We start from the raw sequence: 17806 nt of genomic DNA, 5'->3' as shown, positions 1-17806 counted from the left end.
TCGACCAGCATCAATCCATGTGAGTGTGCACAATAGCGGGGCTGTCCCACACAAAACTGAGCGGAAAGAGTAGACCAGAAGTGTCAAACATATTGTACAGAGGTTGGACAAGGCCTGCTAATTTACTCAGTCTGTCCCACTCATAGCTTTTTAAAATGTAAAAAATGTGAAGAGGAAGGACATACATTTTGGATTTGTAACTGTATTTAGATCAGTTTTAAAGTCTTACAAACCCACCTTTTACACCAAAGGCGGTAAGTAACAGATATGTCATTTTTGTTAGTTTTCTGTTATTTTATTTATTTAACAGGGACAACGCATATGAATGGACACTAGTAGATGAAAACATTACATGTTAGCAAAACGTCTAATTTCCAGGCACATTACATAAAATTTACACAAAACAAAAAACATACAGATATAGAAAATAAACAAAAACAAATAGCAAATCATGAAGACACTAGTTATTTTATTGTATTTTTTAGTTTCTTTTTGTTTTTCTTACTTGGGTCTACTTTTAAAGAACAATAAAACAGTGGATTTAGTTCAGTTTTGTGTTGAAGCTTGTTGCTGATAAAAACAAAACAGCTACAACTAAGTCTTTTTTCAAGAAAGTGATATAAAAAAAAAGAAAGCTCGATTAGTTTATGGAAGGGAAAAAGGCAGACATTTATTGTTGTTATTCATTATTCTCGAGAAAATCGAAATTTGGAGATATTAACCGTAATTCTGTTTTAGAGACAGCAAAAAAGAAAGAAAGAAAGAAAGAAAGAAAGAAAGAAAGAAAGAAAGAAGCTGCTGAACACTGGGCAACATGTGGCTCACTTTATATAAAAGTCTGCTAGAAAATATAAATTACCAGTATTCTTTGACTACTGCTAACTTGAACATACAAACTTTAAGTATCTCAGCACCCCCCACCACCACTCTTTTCTTTTTTAAATTACCGTGACAAAAATAACTAAGCTCTCCCTTCCTGACCTACGTTTGACCGAAGAAGGAAGCAGGCGGGAGCGAATTCTCTTGCAGCCCGAGCACTCTTTGAGTCGCAGACCAAGCAGCTGTCAGTGGACGAGGCAGAGCGTCACGACGAGCAGGAGGCTTTGTGGAAGAAGGACGTGCTCAAAATGCAGCTCCATAACGATTTCCCCAGTGTGTCACAGGCTCGGGTGGCCGATACGTGCCAGGACTCAGACGTTAGGATCTAGCGTGCTGCCAGGGAGCCGACGGATAGCGACTTTCCCCTCCTCGGTTGTTTTTATGTGCTGTCTGCTCGGCGCTGTCCATCCGACAGAACTAGTCCAGACATGAGTAACGTTAATGTGATGTTTTGGGACCAGTTGCAGGCTGGCAGCTCCGATGTGGACTGGTGTGAAGGCAATTACCTTATTTACCCCAGCATCGCTGAGTTTTACAACACGGTCGGTTTTGAGGACTCGCGGCTTTTTATTGTTGTTGTTCTCGCTGTTTTACATATTACAGTTTTGTTTACAGTCATAGCCTTTCTGCATTTCCTCTTCTCGCTGTTGTCTCCGTTGCACTGCTTGTTTTGTTTTACTGCCCTTTCCTTTCTTTCTTTTGTAGTTTAATGGCTCTTTTGCTTTACTTCCCAGGTTAACGACTGCTTAGCTGAGCAGTCTGGCTGCTTGATATTTATTGTTAGTAGCCGTTTACAGGTTTTGCATGCCAGTTTCTGAACAGCCACCGAGGCCCGCACACTGATCAACTTTTGACGAGCATTGCTGGCTCTTTGCTGCGGGATCAGTGACAAAGACTTTTCTGTTGTTTATCATTTCAGATCAGCAACATTTTGTTTTTTGTTTTGCCGCCGATATTAATGTGCTTGTTCCGCCAATATGCAAAACATTTCAACAGTGGGATTTACCTCATATGGATACTGCTAGTTGTGGTCGGTAAGTTGGCTGCTGACCTCTCTTAACCCTTCATTTTTTATTTATTTATTTTTCATTTCTCATCTGTACACGTGGTACATAAAGCAAGCGTCAGATAGGAAGGCTTTAAATAAATAAATAAATATAGTAGATGTCATTCAGATCACCATTTGTCAGGCATCTTGGGAAGATTTGCCAGTTTTCTGTTGTTTAGTCTGTCTCTTCCTTTAATCTCAGACTAACTCTGAGATGTTGAGATCTGCGTGGGGACCTGACCATCTGTTGCAGGGCTCCTTGTTTGATTTTTGTCATTTTTGGGCTTTATATGTGGGTTTGTTGATAGAGGTAGTGCACTGCACTTTTTACATACATAAGGAGACTCAATAGAAAACCACATCAGCATAATTCAGTCTAGTACATAAGCGCCAGTAACACTGCTATGACTGTAAAAAGAAACGGAGCATTATAGAATTTATAAAGGAGGCCTTTATAACTGGGCTGCTGCGTCAGATTGCATTAGGTTAAGTGTTAAGATGTTAACCCTAACATACTGTTCATATTCACTGTCTTCAGAGCATAAATATAGTATTTGGCATTAATAAATGTATGACTAAACCTTACTTTGTGTATCAGAGAGAAGACAGTGTTGTTGTTTTTTTTATTAATTTTTTTGGTTTAGGTTTTACAATGTTTGTTTATGGAGAAAAATATCTAATGTCTCACACTCTCATGTCAAGTTTTACCCACGAAACATAACAGCCATATTCATCTAAATATATTTGAACTGAGTTGATCATCGTTACTGTCATTGTGCACATGACAAAAGTGATGAAATTTGAAGCTAAAAAAGGCCATTTGAGGTATTTTTACTGCTCAAAACTGGTTAAATGAATGTGTAAGTAAGGGTTAAGGGACTGAGTAAATAGTCCTTACACAAACCAACTTAAAAAATAGTGTATTCCTGTAGGACTTTATTCACAGTAAAGAAAAATTATTATTTTTTTCTCCTTTGCTTACTCTCATGGAAAAATAAAGTATCTGAGGGGTTTGGACTGTTAACTAGTACAAACCAGAAGGTTAAAGTTTGTCGACTTGGTCTCTAGGCAGTTACGATGGACATTTAATTTGAACTAGTTTCCAGGTTTTAGACCAAAGGAGTGATCTGTATACGTTTGTACTGCAGTGGCACTGTTGGGGCCTCTGTTTAGATTGATTTTGAATTCATTATGTCTCATTCAATATTTAGGCCTTTAATGGTGCTTCTCCATGTAGGCAGTTCAATTGAGAGGCTTTTCCCATCGATGCTGTTTTGCAGATGCTCGGGTTGCCCTGTCAGCAAAGATAACCCGAGAGCGACCCCACCTCTGTTCCAAGGCGGTGACCTTGGTGTCAGGAAAAAAAAAAGTAGTTGAACAAGATTTGCATAACTGACTGAGTAGCAGGATCTATGGGTCAGATTTAAAGAACTCGAGCTGGGTGTTTTCCTCTGTGGTCCATTTGTGGTCCAATGTAAAGGGGAATAAACGCAGTCTCCTTGCTTTGTTGGAGCCTCTCAGACAGTTGAACATTCTTGGTCCATACCATAAATCCTTATCTGTGTATCTTGGACTGCATCCATTTTCTTTTCTTTGACTCTGAAGGCTTTTTAAAACAAAGCCAGTGCCAGCAGCGGGTCACATGGTTTCATGTCTCTTCCTCTGTTTCAGCAGTTGTGGTGAACTTTGACTCGAATAGAAAAGCAAGCCTATGGTTTCTAGTACAAAAACAACATCCAGCTCCTTTTTATTTCGCCTGTGTGCACATATAGTTTGGCTACTTTGCATCCATATTTTGATCTGGCAGCAGATCAAAAATAAAAACGTGTAAATTAAGGCTTTAAATTAAGAAATTACACCCCTCACTGACCTGAAGGCAACATATTCATATCCTGTCAAGTCACAAAGAAGCTGGATTCTACTTTTAGTTTTAATAGAAAAAAGGACCAGTCTTAAAAAAAAGATCCAGTTTTGCTTTTTTATCCATTTCACTTCTATTCAAATATCTGTTATATCCAACTAACACTCCTTAGTTAGCCATTTTTTCTTTGCCTGACTGATTATGAAGTAGCTGCCTCTTTATGTCTTTTCTTGAATGGCTCATTCTCATGCCTGGGTTGAGAACCATGACAGGTTTTCATGATTAGTAACAACTGAGTGGGAGCAGGATTTGATAAGAAGTCTGCTGAAATGTTGCACCTGATACTAAAAAGTCTGTTCTACCATGATAAACAAGGAGGGGAGAGTGACTGCTGCATCTCTCTGCAGCATTTCAAAGCTTCATTTCTAAATAACTGTTTGCAAATTAAAGGCCAACAAAAGAGGCCTTTACAATCACTGTAACACAATGGCTGCCTTTCGTAATAAAACATTTGGCAAACATTTGCACAATAACTTGAAACCCACATTCATGTTTAGCAGCTTGAAAACAGCTTCCAAATTTTCCATCGTAGATAACAGCCGGTCCTGTTCGATGTGTGATGATTGTGGCGTTCCAACTGTGCTCTGTTTTTCGATTATCGTTTTGAACTCGTCGTTTTAGAGGGGGAACATTTTAACTCTACGTTTGCTATTCTCAGTTATGTTCTGATTTTATAAAAGAGAGAGGGAGCACCTAACAAAACACAGACTGTCTCATTTATCCTGCCCTTTGAATACAAAACTTAAACATCTATCGGTGTGCTTCTGCGTCTCTTTCTTCTCCCAGGTATTGGATCGACTTATTTTCATGCGACTCTCAGCTTTCTTGGCCAAATGCTGGACGAGCTAGCCATATTATGGGTGCTCATGTGTGCCATAGCCATGTGGTTTCCAAAGAGGTATTTACCCAGGATATTCAGGAGGGATCGGTATGTTGATAACAACTATTATTATTATTATTATCATTATTATTAGTATTATTATAAAAAAAAGAGCTTAAAATATGTTCATGTGTAGATATGTAGTCCTGTGAAAAAGTATTTACCCCTTTCGTAATTGTTTTTTCTTTTACTGCATATTTGGCACAATAAAATGTTTCCCATCATCAAACAAATTTACAGTCTTTTACATCACTGTGGAGGAATTTTGGCCCTCTCTTCTTTGCAGAATTGTTTTAATTCAGCCACACTGAAAGATTTTGGAGCATGGTTTAAGGTCATGTCAAAGCAACTCAATCAGATTTAAGGTGCAAACTTTGACTAGGCCATTCCAAAACCTTCATTTTGGGGTTGTTTGAGACAACTTGCTGGTGTGTTTTAGATTCTTGTCCTACTGCTTTTGAGATCATTTAGCCTACTTCATTTTGTTAGCCAGGTTGTGTTTAAGTGATTTCTTAATTCAGAAGCTCTACCAGTAATCAGGCCCGAGGCCTATCCTTCATGCTCTTAACTCTTAATTATCATTCAAGCAGCTGAGAAGAAAAGTGTTTAGCTCTGACTGGAATTATTCACAGCTGGTGGCATCTGATGGTAGTGGCTGTGTTACACATACTTATAATGCAATAATTAAAAATAAACACTAAAGCAGACACAGTGTAGGTTTGTCCTGTGCAAGGCAAGGCAACCATTTTTTTCTTCACATGGGCAAATATGTAACATATACATTTAGTACATTACTGTATTAGAGCTCACTGTTGTCACATGATATCTCAGCTGCTGTGACACTCCTGTTTAATAATAGGCCTTTCTAAGATAGCTGACACCAGTAAAAGCTGCATCACATGTCTTTACTTCTCCTTGCATTGTCACCAAGCTGTCACGGCTGCTTGCTCTCACTTCAAGCTGCGACTTGTTTTGCCCAGCCTTTTGATTAGAGCTGAGCGTGTTTGTTATGTGCACCTTAAGTGGGTCATAATAATTTCTGTAACACATCTGAGTCATCCAAACATTCCCTCTGTATTTCACAATTGTTTTCATGGTGTATTGCAGCAATATCTGTCTGTTTTGTTCATTAATCCATCTAGGTCGAGATTCAAAGTGGTCATCGGCATCTTATCAGGGATCACCACGGGGCTGGCCTTTGTGAAACCTGTTGTCAACTCACTGTCACTCATGACTCTGGGAATCCCATGTACCGTGCTGCTCATTACTGAGCTGAAAAGGTAAGGCAGAAGCGTAAGACTGTGTGTGTGTTTGTTTAAACAGCATAGATGAGTGTAAGTAGCCGAGTAGGTTTGAGCCAGAAGTGGCACACTGAGTAAACTAAATGGACTATGTATCAAATGTGGACATGCTCTGAGCATCAAAAGAGGGAAGACGATCCTAAAGTAAGTAAAGTAAAAGTTTATTTATATAAATCCGCATTCTTTCTTACAGGAAGTAGGTGTTGACTTTGTTGGCTGATTTATAAAAAGATGTGTAATTGTGCAGAAGTCTGTGAGAAAATGATCTTACTGCTCACGCAATTTATGACCTCAGTAAACATGTTCCTAATGGGTTTATGGTCTTTAACACAGCTTGATGTTTATTTAGCAAATTATGGTGCCTTCCTGAGTGTCACTGATGATAAAGCAGAGTATTTCTGAGGGCCTAGTTATGTGTGCAATGTCACAGGCATATTCTCAGTCAAATCTAACCCTTATTAGTCACGTCCATTTGAAAAACACTTAAAAACACGCACTCACACACAAAGGATCACTGCCACAACGGACACCATGGTAAGACAGTGTTTTTTGTCACTAAGGGCCACATTTGCTCAGTGGGGATAGTATCACAAAAACAAACCCCTGGAAGTGGAAACCTTTGCTCTCTCCCTTTCCACTTTCAAATCCTGTCTCAATCTCAAAACCTCCCGAAATGTACTCACTCTGATTGTCTTCCAGCTTGTTAGGTATTTTATTTTATTTGTATTTTATTCTTATTGTTATTATTCTTTTATTCTTCTCGTAACCAACAGAATTTCCTTAGAGATTATTAAAGTATTCTGATTCTGATAACTCTTCTGTTTGGGTGGCTTCAAGTGCACTAATTCAGCTGCACTTGATAGAATTTCACTGTACAGGTGAAATTTCACTATACAGGCTTTCTAAAATATGTGTGTTTAAAGCTGAAAACTGCTCTGCGTTGCGGAAAAAGTAACTCCCTGTGGGATGCACTGTATTCGTCTTGTACTGGGCAGTTATTGTTCCCCTCTGACAGCCTGCTCTGTTAGAATAAAACTGTAACTTTCACTAACAGAAATATGAGTGGCTTGACTCTAAGGCAGCTTTCTGTGGTGATGAAGACTCTTTTTCCATGAAAGTTAATGCAAACCATGTGAAGTCAATGATGTAGTTCTCGTTCACCAACATAATAGAGTCTCACTTAGAAGTGAGAAAGTCCAGCAGTGCTGAAACTTTGGATTGTTTTATATGTTTTGGTTTTATGCGATCACGTTACTTAGCACCCACCTAAATGTTGTCATCTTCTATAGTGACTCACAGGATGGCTGTAGATCAGGGGTATTGACAGAGGTTTGTTTGGCAGAAACGTCTGGCATGCGCCCAACTGGAAATAACATTGGCTGTAAATAAGAAGCGACTGCAGCATCAAAGGATGTAGCATAAATCACAAAGAATGAATTTTTATCAGCCCCAAATAATGTAAACCAGCAGTCCTCTATGAAGTCTCCGGCTTTGTTTCATTTATGCCTTTATAGGCAGGGAAATGTGTTCCAGAGTTGATGCATGGGAAGTATGATAACCTGACTTATCAACAATGTGCTTTATCACCTCTTTAAGTCTTGAACTGTTTAAATAACAGAAGTCAAATAGTGAAGTCGGTGCATTGTTAACATGCCACCTTTCACCTTTTTGTACTGTCTGGTATGTCTGTTCCAAACTTATTATGTGGAAGAAAGTTCCTGAAAGCACAACAATCCTTTCAGTCTGTTTTTCTGTGTGTTTGCATCCTTAATGCTTCCTAGCCGTCACAGTAACGTGGACGCATATTCCGTTGCTTCCGTTTCCCAACCCTTACTCACCACCATCAGTCCCCAAAAGTCATCTATTGTTCAACCTGTTAGTAATTCTTCACATTACTGCCAGTGCCAGTCATCCATTGAAACTGCTTGTTTTTGTTGTTCCAAGTGTGAGAGAGTTCCTGTTGCCCCGACTGATGGACTTTTGCCCTCAGAAAGGACAGAAAACTTAGTCGTTGGTTTCAATCCAAGTCAGCTTTTAGGCCAGCAAGAACAACATGTTCTGTGAGTCAATTGTGAGCATGCAGAGGGTTTCTGAAATAAAAACTATATAAAATTACAAACCTGGAATACTTTAATATTATTATAACTAGCCTGCAGCATTTTTTCAAAGTGGTGTGTAGAAGAAAATTCCATTACGGACACAATGTTTAGTGACTGCAAAGTTACGTATGGGCAATGTACACTGGGCGTGACGCGTGAAACCAACGCAAATGGAGAACGTTGTTAGTGTCATAGTAAGTTTTAAGATCTTATTATGAATTTGATGTATGTGAAACAGCTCATGGAACATATCACAGATAATAAGGTTAAATAGTAACATGATTGGGGAAGGAAATAAAAGCATCCTGTTTCTGTTAAAAGATGGATGTAGGCACAGTGAAGTCACCCACTGGTGTTTTGACTCCACATATTGAAGCTTCAGTGTTATTTATGGCCAATGTATTAGGTATATGTTTCTAATAACCGTTTTCTTTCCAGTGGAGACTCAGCCGTGTACTAGAGAGGTTCAATTTTTATTTATTTAACCTTTAGTCCCATTGAGACTGAATGTCTCATTTACAAGAAAGACCCATTTTATTTGTGGCAAAGATTCAACAAAGTTCAACCAAGAAATTTTGGTCCATATTTAGGGGAAAAAAATAGCTGTTCATCAGCTTTGAAACGATCCACAGGAATGGGAGTTGCTGAAACGTGAGTGATAAATTTAATTATTGTCCAGCTTTGTGTCACGTATGCCACAGACCTCTGTTTTGTACAGTCGAGTGCAAGGAGAGTCACATATCTTTGCCTCCCACAATTTATACTCCTCAGATTCCCCAGCACTTTCTCTCAAAGCAGAAGCACTAATCTAATGTCATGTATCTTATCTCACATCCTTCTATAATCTCCTGGCTGATGGGCGCAGTTTTCCAGATATCCGGCTATGTGGGGAAGTTTTTGTCAACATATATTTGCTGGCAGGAAAGGGGAGTTGGCTCGATAAGAGTAACTTATGTAAAATATTTCAGGCCAACTGACTTGATGTATAATGTTTACAACAGAAGTGAGCATAGTTCTGTCCATATGATGAAGTTAGCAGTTCAATATTTACTCTTTTTTTTTTTCTTCTTCTTTTTTTTATCAAAAAAGTGTTTATTGGGAATTTCTTTGAGATGATACTCACAGCTGCTCTTTGCTGTTGCTTTATTGCTCCACGTTTATGATTAAAATGTCACATTTTTTTTACCTGTTTACTGAAACATATTCCAAGTACAGTTATATAATCGGCATAGACATAATGTGTCGACTCACAGCTTTCATTTGAGTGTATCCACATTCAGATTGGATGAAGGGTTTAGGAGTTTCTCCCCCTCAACATGTACCACCTTTTTTTTTAAAAAAATGGGCCAAAAGTAATTGGACAATTGATTCAATTTCATCGACAGGTGTGGGCAGTTCCTGGAGTTGATTTGAGGTGTAGTTCTTTCATTTAGAAGATTTTGCTGTGACCAGACAGTAGACATTGGAGAGCTCCTTGGCTTTTGTGTTCAAAGGAGCTCTCCATGCAGATGAAACAAGCCATCCTTAAGCTGGAAAAACAGGAAAAAAAAACATCCCAAAAATTGCTACAATAGTAGAACATTGGTGAATGATCACAGAGTCATTTCCATGGTGAAGAGAAACCCCTTCACCACAGCCAACCAGGTGAACAACACCCTTCAGGAGATTAGCCTTTTGATATCCAAGTATAGCATACAGAGAAGACTATGTGACTGTGCCACTCATCACCCCCAGAAAGGCCAGATTGGACTTTGCTAAAAATCATCTAAAAAGCCAGCAGAGTTCTGGAAAAACATTCTTCGGACAGATGAAACCAAGATGAGAATAGAGTGGTGAGAATGATGGCAAGAAAAAAGTGTGGACAAGGCGTGGAACAGCTCATGATCCAAAGCATACATCATCATCTGTAAAACACAGCGGAGGCAGTGTGATGGCATTGGCGTGCATGGCTGCCAGCCGCACTGGGACACTAGTGTTTATTGACAGAAGCAGGCAATTGACACGCATCCAGCTAAATGCAGTTAAACTGGTTGGTTGGTGTTTCATAATACAGAAACACCGACCAATGACTCAAAACATATAGCCAAACCAACCCAGAAGGTTATTCAAGCAAAGAAGTGGAATATTTTTGAAGAGCCAAGTCAGTCACCTGATCTTAACCCAGTTGAGCATGCATTTCACTTGTTGAAGACTAAACTTCGGACAGAAAGGCCCACAAACAAACAGATACTGAAAGTCGCTGCAGTAAAGGCCTGCCAGAGCATTATAAAGGAGGGAACCCAGCATCTGCCAATGTTTGAAGACTTTGACTGTCCCTTTGCTGTCATTGCCAGCAAAGGGTTTTCAACCAAGTATTAGAAATAAACATTTTAATTTCAGTTATTTGTCAAGGGATTGTGTTAAGAATGTATGTTGTTTGAAAGCGCTTTCCCCCATCATTCAGTACAGTTCTTCTTGTGTTTTTGTTTGTTTTTTTCATCTTGCCAGACAGCAAGCAAGTTTTTTTGTTTTGTTTTTTTTAAATGATGCTATCCACAGAGGTTGTTGTTGGTTTGTTTTTGTTGTTTTTTTGCACTGCATGTCATAATCTCTAATCTGCCAAGTCTGAAGGGCACGCCTGTCTGTTTTTTCAGAGGCTTGTTGTTCAGCTAAAGCGCTATGAACAGCATAATGTCTATAAGGATGTCACAGTGGCTCTAATAGCAGTGTTGTGTCTCCCCCTGTACTTCCTGATTACTAGCCCATCTGTGCTTCTTCTAAGTTTTAGTCGGTTACTGATCTTCCTGTAGCTAACTGAATCGTGCAGACATACAGATAGAAACTCCCGTTCTAAGGTCATTTTATGAACACATTCATGCAACTAAGGAGAAATAATCATTTTCCCCCAGTTTTGATTCAATGAATCGGAAGGATTTTTTTCTACCTTTGCCAGCAGTGCTCACATCTGTTTTTAAAGTTTGTTTCATTGACTTTCTGTTTTGAGGTCTGTGCATTTTTAATGCATAAGCCCCATATTAAGCTTTCTTTTCTTGCTTTCACATATCTTGTCTTCACATCTTCTCAGTTATTGATTAGTTTATATTTTTTTTTAACACTTTGACACTTAAATTGTAATATAAAGAGATTTTGCTACTCTTGTTCTATTCTATGATTAATTGGAACAATCAGTATTTTACAGTATTGATGACAATTTAATGACCCACTTCCCAGTGGGAAGATGCATCACTGGCCATCTATTTTTGTACTTCCTGTTGCAGTTTCATAGCTGTGACACCCTTTTTTTCCTGCTTCTCTCTGGGCAAGTTATGTAATAGAGGCAGTTTACCAGTTCAGTTCACCAGCACACTTACTTTAAGATATGAAATCTTTAATTCTGGTGTGATGGGTAAATTTTGCAATTTCTGCAGCTGTTATTATTTTTTAAATAAAAGATGTAGAAAATAAAGATGCAGCACTATTTCTCACTGCTTCCAGGGAGTCATCCACTTCCGAACATATAGTATGCAGATAAATGTACGGGTCCACTGATATGTTACATCTACAGGAATTGCTCGGCCATGAAGCTCCCAGCATGCAGTTTTTGTGCTGATGTTAATGCCAGAGAAAGTTTGGAGCTCTGCAGTTAATGAGTCAGCAGAGCATTTGCGACTTTTTACACTCTATGTCCCCTAGCACTCGTCGGCGTGCTCAGTGACTGAGTTGATTTAATCCACCGGTGGCATCGTATTACAGTTTCATGCTGAAATTCCGTGAGCTCTTTATAATAAACCATTCTTTCACCAATGTTTACAAAGTGCAAAGGCAGATTGAATGGCCAGGTGCTTGATTTTATGCACCTATGACAGTGGGACTGAATGAAATGCCTGAATTCAAAGGTTATGATGTGTGGTCTAATACTTTTGTCCATATAATGCAATGCTGGCAAGCTTAGTATTCCTTACTGGCCAGATTCCACATTTCCACAGTCTTATGATTATAGTGCGAATTATATTAAATTAATTAAATAGGAAAAGTGTCTTTTTGTTTAAATAAAAATAAATCTGAGTGTTCTTCACATGGTTTTGGTTGGGCTCTGAAGGTCAGTGACAAATGGTGTCAGAGCTTTCGGAGATTTTTCGCCTGAATGACTCCCACATTCCCAGAGACCAGACCGCCTTTATCAGTCAGTGTGATTGCAACTGACTGCTAATTAATCTAATCTCTGCTTTCACTGTCAGTGTAAACTCGTTCACCTCTGCTTAAAAAGATTCCTGAGCCTCTGCGTGACAGTGATGTTTGCCGTTCAGCTCAATCAGGTTATGCTGTTGAGCTGGAAAGGTTCTGTGTCATCCAGGGATTCGTGTCACCTTGAAACAATGGTGACTCAAAGCCAGAGGCTTCTTAAATGGTTTGACTTCATCAAATGCACTGACTTAAGGGCAGGTGACAAACTGCCAGTCCTGTATCGTCAGCACCGTTTAGTCACAGTCAGGCTTCTGTGTCCCCGTCTTTGTCTCTGCACTCAGTGTTTGGCCTGGCTCTGACTGGTGTGCCTAAGGAGGGCAAGACTAAGAATAGTTTGGCAGTGGCACTCTGGATTAGCACATCTCTCTAGGTCAGAGGTGTATCCATGAGGATATTTGTGCAGATAAATCTAGCTGGAGAAATCATCGTTGCCATTAAAATTGCTGAAAATCCTCCTACTTTTAGAGCACCAAAATTGGGCAAAAATGCCAGTAAGTCCTGGAAGCAACCGCGTATGATGAGGAGGCGGCTCAGAGGCTTAAGATGCTTTCGGCAAGAAATAAGATTTTCAGAAATATTTTTTTCATAAAAAGAAATGTAAACCTGAAAGTGAGGATCAATATTTTAATGTTAGTTTGCTAAAACTGAGAACATTTCCACTATGATGAGTATTTTTTATAGTGGATTAAATGATTATGTAAGTGAATGTCATTGGGAGAGTTGGCAGCTGACGAGCTAGATATTAGATAATGGAGTTATTTTAAGACAAAAATGCGAACGTGTGCCTCAAAATAAATGTTAATGTTTGTCTGTGTCGTCTGGATGTGAAAGAGGAAGAGGAATAAATGATGCATAGGTATGCTGCCCACAAGTGGCCTAAGTGGGTTTAGCAGCAATATACTTTACATATATGATTAATTTCATTTATTTTTAAAAATTTCAGATTGTTTCAAGAAAATCAGTTTAATCTGTAATTCTAGGAAATCTATTGCTATTTTAACAAATTGAACTGTTTCTATTTATATGCTGAATAAATCATCAAGATGGGTGCATTTGTGTTTTCACAGCTCACATTGTTCTTCACTGTGTCATCACAGGTGTGAAAACCCACGTGTGTTCAAGCTGGGCCTGATCTCAGGGATCTGGTGGGCGCTGGCTCTGCTTTGCTGGATCAGTGACAGGATATTCTGCGAAGTGTGGTCATCTGTCAACTTTCCCTACCTACACTGTGCTTGGTAAGCTCAAAGTCGACTCTGAAAACTCAGTGCTGTATAAGGTGTTAATGGTGTCATTTATTCACAATGTGTATTTTATCCTGTGAGACTAAAAGGCAAAATAATTTTATTTACACTGTTACAGTTACAGTTGCAGTGTATACTTTTTTTCTTAAAACAAATGAATAAATTAGCAGTGTTGTTTCAAAATGTCAACCAGTTTTCATTTCAGGTGATTTATGTGTTTTATATGAGGAGGAAGGAGGGTGGGGGCAACTAGGCAGTAGCTTCAATAGACTGAAGGTAAATTAAACAGAAAAGAGGGATTTGAGAAATTAAGTCATGTGAATTAGAAATTTGTAGAACCACCTTTCAGCATTAACTTGAATAACTTGTTTTCCATATGACTGTATCAGCCTCTCACATCATTGTGGGGAAAATTTGGCCTTGCGTTCTTTACAGTGTTGCTTTATTTAATTGAGGTTTGTGGGTATGGTCCTGCCACAGCATGCTGTCATAGTCTTTTTTGAGATAAGGGGCTTTCTGCTTCACAGAGTGAATGGGTTAAATGCAGAGAGGAATTATTATTGTTATTATTATCATCATTATTATTATTATAATGTCTTAAACTTTAACATGTGACATGCTAAATGCGGTTCTGAGATGTAGCTGTTGTTTTTTTTTGTTTTTTTGTTTTTTTTTTTGCAATTTCTCTGCATGGTCTCAGGTGAATTGGCTGTCATTGTGAGAACCAATACCTGAATGTTTTAGACCAGCAAACTTTCAAAACTTCTGGTTTCATAGAAGTGTTCACACTGGTAATTAGTTAATCAAGTGCAATTGTTTAGCAGAACCTGACTGTTACTTACCCTCTTAATTCCTATGAAAGTCTGCTTATTTTGATTTTTTATTCTTCAAACTGCATAGAGTCCTGTGAAAACTTTCTTTTCTCACATTACTGTAGAAGTAGTTGGACAAATCCCAAAAAGTTGATTCTGTTCATCTGGATATAGTGTTTTCAGTGGGAGAAACCCCACTGTCACTCATCCAAGTGACTTCTTCAGTCTCAGCTGACTGCAGGTTTCCCCAGATTTGTTTTAGGGAAAACAAGACACTGTTAAACTTTTACAGCTGTGCCTGTAAATCATTTCACAGCTTAGGCTTATTCATGATCATTTTGCTCTTACAGGCACATCCTCATCTGTCTGGCTTCCTATTTGGGTTGCGTTTGCTTCGCCTACTTTGATGTTGCTACCGAGGCACCGGAGCGAGGTCCCGTCATCATGTTCTGGCCCAATGAGAAATGGGCCTTCATTGGTGTGCCATATGTTTCCCTACTCTGCGTCCATAAGTCTACTATAAAGGTGACTTAAAGCAACGCTGATGCTTTCACACCGAGACACACCATCTGTGATTCATCTCGCATCAACGTGTGCTCTTGCGACTTGAGGATGTACGTGATGCACGTTTTGGCTGACCGAAAGGATTTTGCATTTGGCACATGTTTATGCAACTCGGTCAAAGAACAACAGGTTGTTTTACACGACACACAACTACTCTTTAATATCAAAGCCAAGAAACCTTTACAGTGTTACAAACCTATCTCAGGCTTTGCATAAGAGGTTATTAAAATCTCTTAAGAGTGTAAGTATTAGTATTTTGCATTTGATACTTTAAAGAGAAGATTTTCTACAGTTTCTGGTAACTGAGAAAACCTCACTGTAAAGACTTATGTTGCCTTTACAAGAGTAAAAAAATAACACCTCATGAGTGCACTCATGAAACCATGTTTAGAAACAATAAAGCACTGGATTTATTAACTGTGATTAATGCCTCGCGCATTAAAGCGTCACGTTTCTAATACACTAAGCAAATCAACAGCAAGCTTTATTGGTTCATAAAATGTTACTAAAGCGTTACACGAAGGTCATTTATGCAAGGCCTCGTGCTGTACGCCTGCCCGCCCGTGCCGACAGGCTTTTTGATGAAAAACGTCAGAAACACATGGGAAATTTCTGCTACAGATCTGTTCAGTTTTACTTTAAGCATGCTACTGTAATTTTTCTTTTTTTAGAATACTAAATGAGGAAAGTGTTTAATATATACCTGTATATATTTCCTTATTTAATAGGCAATAATACTCTCAAGAAAATAATACCATTCATATATTAGTGAATGACCAGGTACCTTTTTAATATTGGCACCCAATGTAGAAACCCAAAAATCTGAATGTGACGTGCGCGTAGCATTTTAAAATATAATATCTGCATTTATTTAATCAAACAATTAGCTTGCTTATGTTTAGCCTCTAATTACGAAGGTTTATACTTTCAACCCAGACTTCTCAACTGCCCTTCAGGGATATTATTATTTCAAACTTTGTTTGGCCTTAAACACTATGTAATGGATTCCAAAGGAGAATGAAGTTGATTGTGCTTTGCAGTTTTAGAAAACGTTTGGAAAGAAGATGCAAACCATCTGGTATCTGCTAGCAGTTGTAGTCTTTGGAGGTATGATTTTTTTAATTCCTCCGACCAAAAGCTAAAACTTTAATTTACTTTTTATTTAGCAAAAAAGGAAAAAAAAATATGCATGTAGGATACAAAAGGGATGTCTTTTGAATGCTGCAGACCAAATCCCTGAAAGACAAAGCTCTCCAAAGCATTTTTTTCTTTTTTACTTTGTTGGACATGTTCCTGAAATCTGCCTCTAGCCTTTTAACTAATATCATTTTACTCCTGTCCTCCCGCAGAGGACTCTGGGAAGTCAAACAGCCAAAATAACTTGTGGACTCATGATAGGTCAAATGAATCATGTTTTACATGATATTCCCAAGCAATAGTTTTGTAACAACATGATGTATTTTCTTATTATAAACCATTTCTATTTTTCTACATGAAGTGCAGCCAAAGCTGAAGGTGAATAATTTTCATATTGCATTATTACTAACTTTGTTGATAAACATTTTTAATGTATCTTCATGAGAAGCCTTTTGGGATAACTGACAATGGAAAATGTGAACAATGCAATGAGTACATAAAACTGTGCTGCAAATTATACAGGGAACTAATGATGGTGGGTTTGTTGAGTGATGATACTTGCGAAGTAAGTCAGTGAATTAGTATCAGATCAAGGAATTTGAAAGCAGCAGCCTCTTTCTGTCTGCACCATGAAGGTTGTCTTGGCTATGACTTAATGTGTTTTTATTAACCTACATGTATATAGATCTCAGCATTTCTCTGCCTGCTTTGACAGTGCAAATGAACTGCACAGAAATATTTATTTTCATTAATGATCCTTTTTTTGTAAATGAATATGTGTAATAGATTAGATAATTAATATATTATTTTATGCAATAAAACTCAATAAATCCCCCAAATGACTGTTTGTGTCTATTCCGTGTTTATCTTGGAATAAATACTTTATCAGAAGTGCTTGTTTCACTCTACACTTTTGCCACTCTTGTAGGTTTTCAGCAGGCTGACTCACAGTGACGCAAAACACAATTTTAGTCACTAGGGGGCGAAATTTTCCCACATCTAATTGAATAAATCTACAGAACTGTCACTTTTCAATGTAAGCGAATAAAAAAAATTAAAATTGTTATTGAATTAATCAAATATTTCTTCAATTTCATACCAAAAGTAGTACATGTGAACAGATTTTATTTTTAAATGACAAATCCAATAATATGCATGGCAATATAAAGTCATGTGAACAACTAAGTGCATTCTTACTTGTTCAACAACATTAGCCAGGTGCTGCTAATCAAATGCACTTGATTAAATAAATTAACAATTGCGAGCGCCTCTATAAAAGCTCATTTAGCATGTTAAATGATAGTAAAAAGGGGGTGGAGGGGTCTGGCATTGTTTGAAAGGGTTGCCTCTTCTCTATAATATGGTAGAATGGTTTAGGTTTGCAAATTCAAGAATGCCGATTCTGTTCATCTGGATGTCCCTTTCTCTGTGAAAGAAACATTTTGTCACTAATCCAGGTGACTTCTTCAAGTCTTCTTCAGACTGAAGAATTCACTTGGATGAGTGATGAGACATTTCTCCAGCTGAAAACAAAATGTTCAGATGAACAGCTTTCTGGGATTTCCTTACCTGGATGATTGAACATAAATCTAAAGATTAGATTTACGGTTTTGCAAGTTTCATCTGAGAAAGACTTCTCCTTTGGATAGAGGAGACTAGCTAGTTAAAGCTTGGCCCAAATTGTGCCACGCAACAGGACA

At 38.2% G+C, this 17806-nt stretch overlaps 1 protein-coding gene across 1 annotated transcript; it reads left to right on the top strand.

The window, feature by feature from the left end:
* Nucleotides 1-1024: 1024 nt before the first annotated feature.
* acer2 (alkaline ceramidase 2) lies at nucleotides 1025-16800 on the top strand. Its single transcript, XM_005458714.4, has 6 exons — nucleotides 1025-1421; nucleotides 1799-1913; nucleotides 4635-4776; nucleotides 5871-6008; nucleotides 13450-13587; nucleotides 14756-16800. The coding sequence occupies exons 1-6, from the start codon at nucleotides 1308-1310 to the stop codon at nucleotides 14937-14939; spliced, it is 831 nt and encodes a 276-aa protein (XP_005458771.1). The 5' UTR covers nucleotides 1025-1307; the 3' UTR covers nucleotides 14940-16800.
* The last annotated feature ends 1006 nt before the right edge of the window (nucleotides 16801-17806 follow it).

This window comes from Oreochromis niloticus, linkage group LG6 (assembly GCF_001858045.2).
Source record: "Oreochromis niloticus isolate F11D_XX linkage group LG6, O_niloticus_UMD_NMBU, whole genome shotgun sequence".
Lineage (NCBI taxonomy): Eukaryota > Metazoa > Chordata > Actinopteri > Cichliformes > Cichlidae > Oreochromis > Oreochromis niloticus.
This window is presented reverse-complemented; position numbering and strand designations above follow the sequence as displayed.

Excerpts from the sequence above, each read along its gene's own strand:
- acer2 (XM_005458714.4), top strand. The coding sequence starts at position 1,308 with ATGAGTAACGTTAATGTGATGTTTTGGGACCAGTTGCAGGCTGGCAGC. Across the intron at positions 1,422-1,798 it reads TCGCTGAGTTTTACAACACG|ATCAGCAACATTTTGTTTTT; the intron begins GTCGGTTTTGAG and ends TTATCATTTCAG. Across the intron at positions 13,588-14,755 it reads CCCTACCTACACTGTGCTTG|GCACATCCTCATCTGTCTGG; the intron begins GTAAGCTCAAAG and ends TTGCTCTTACAG.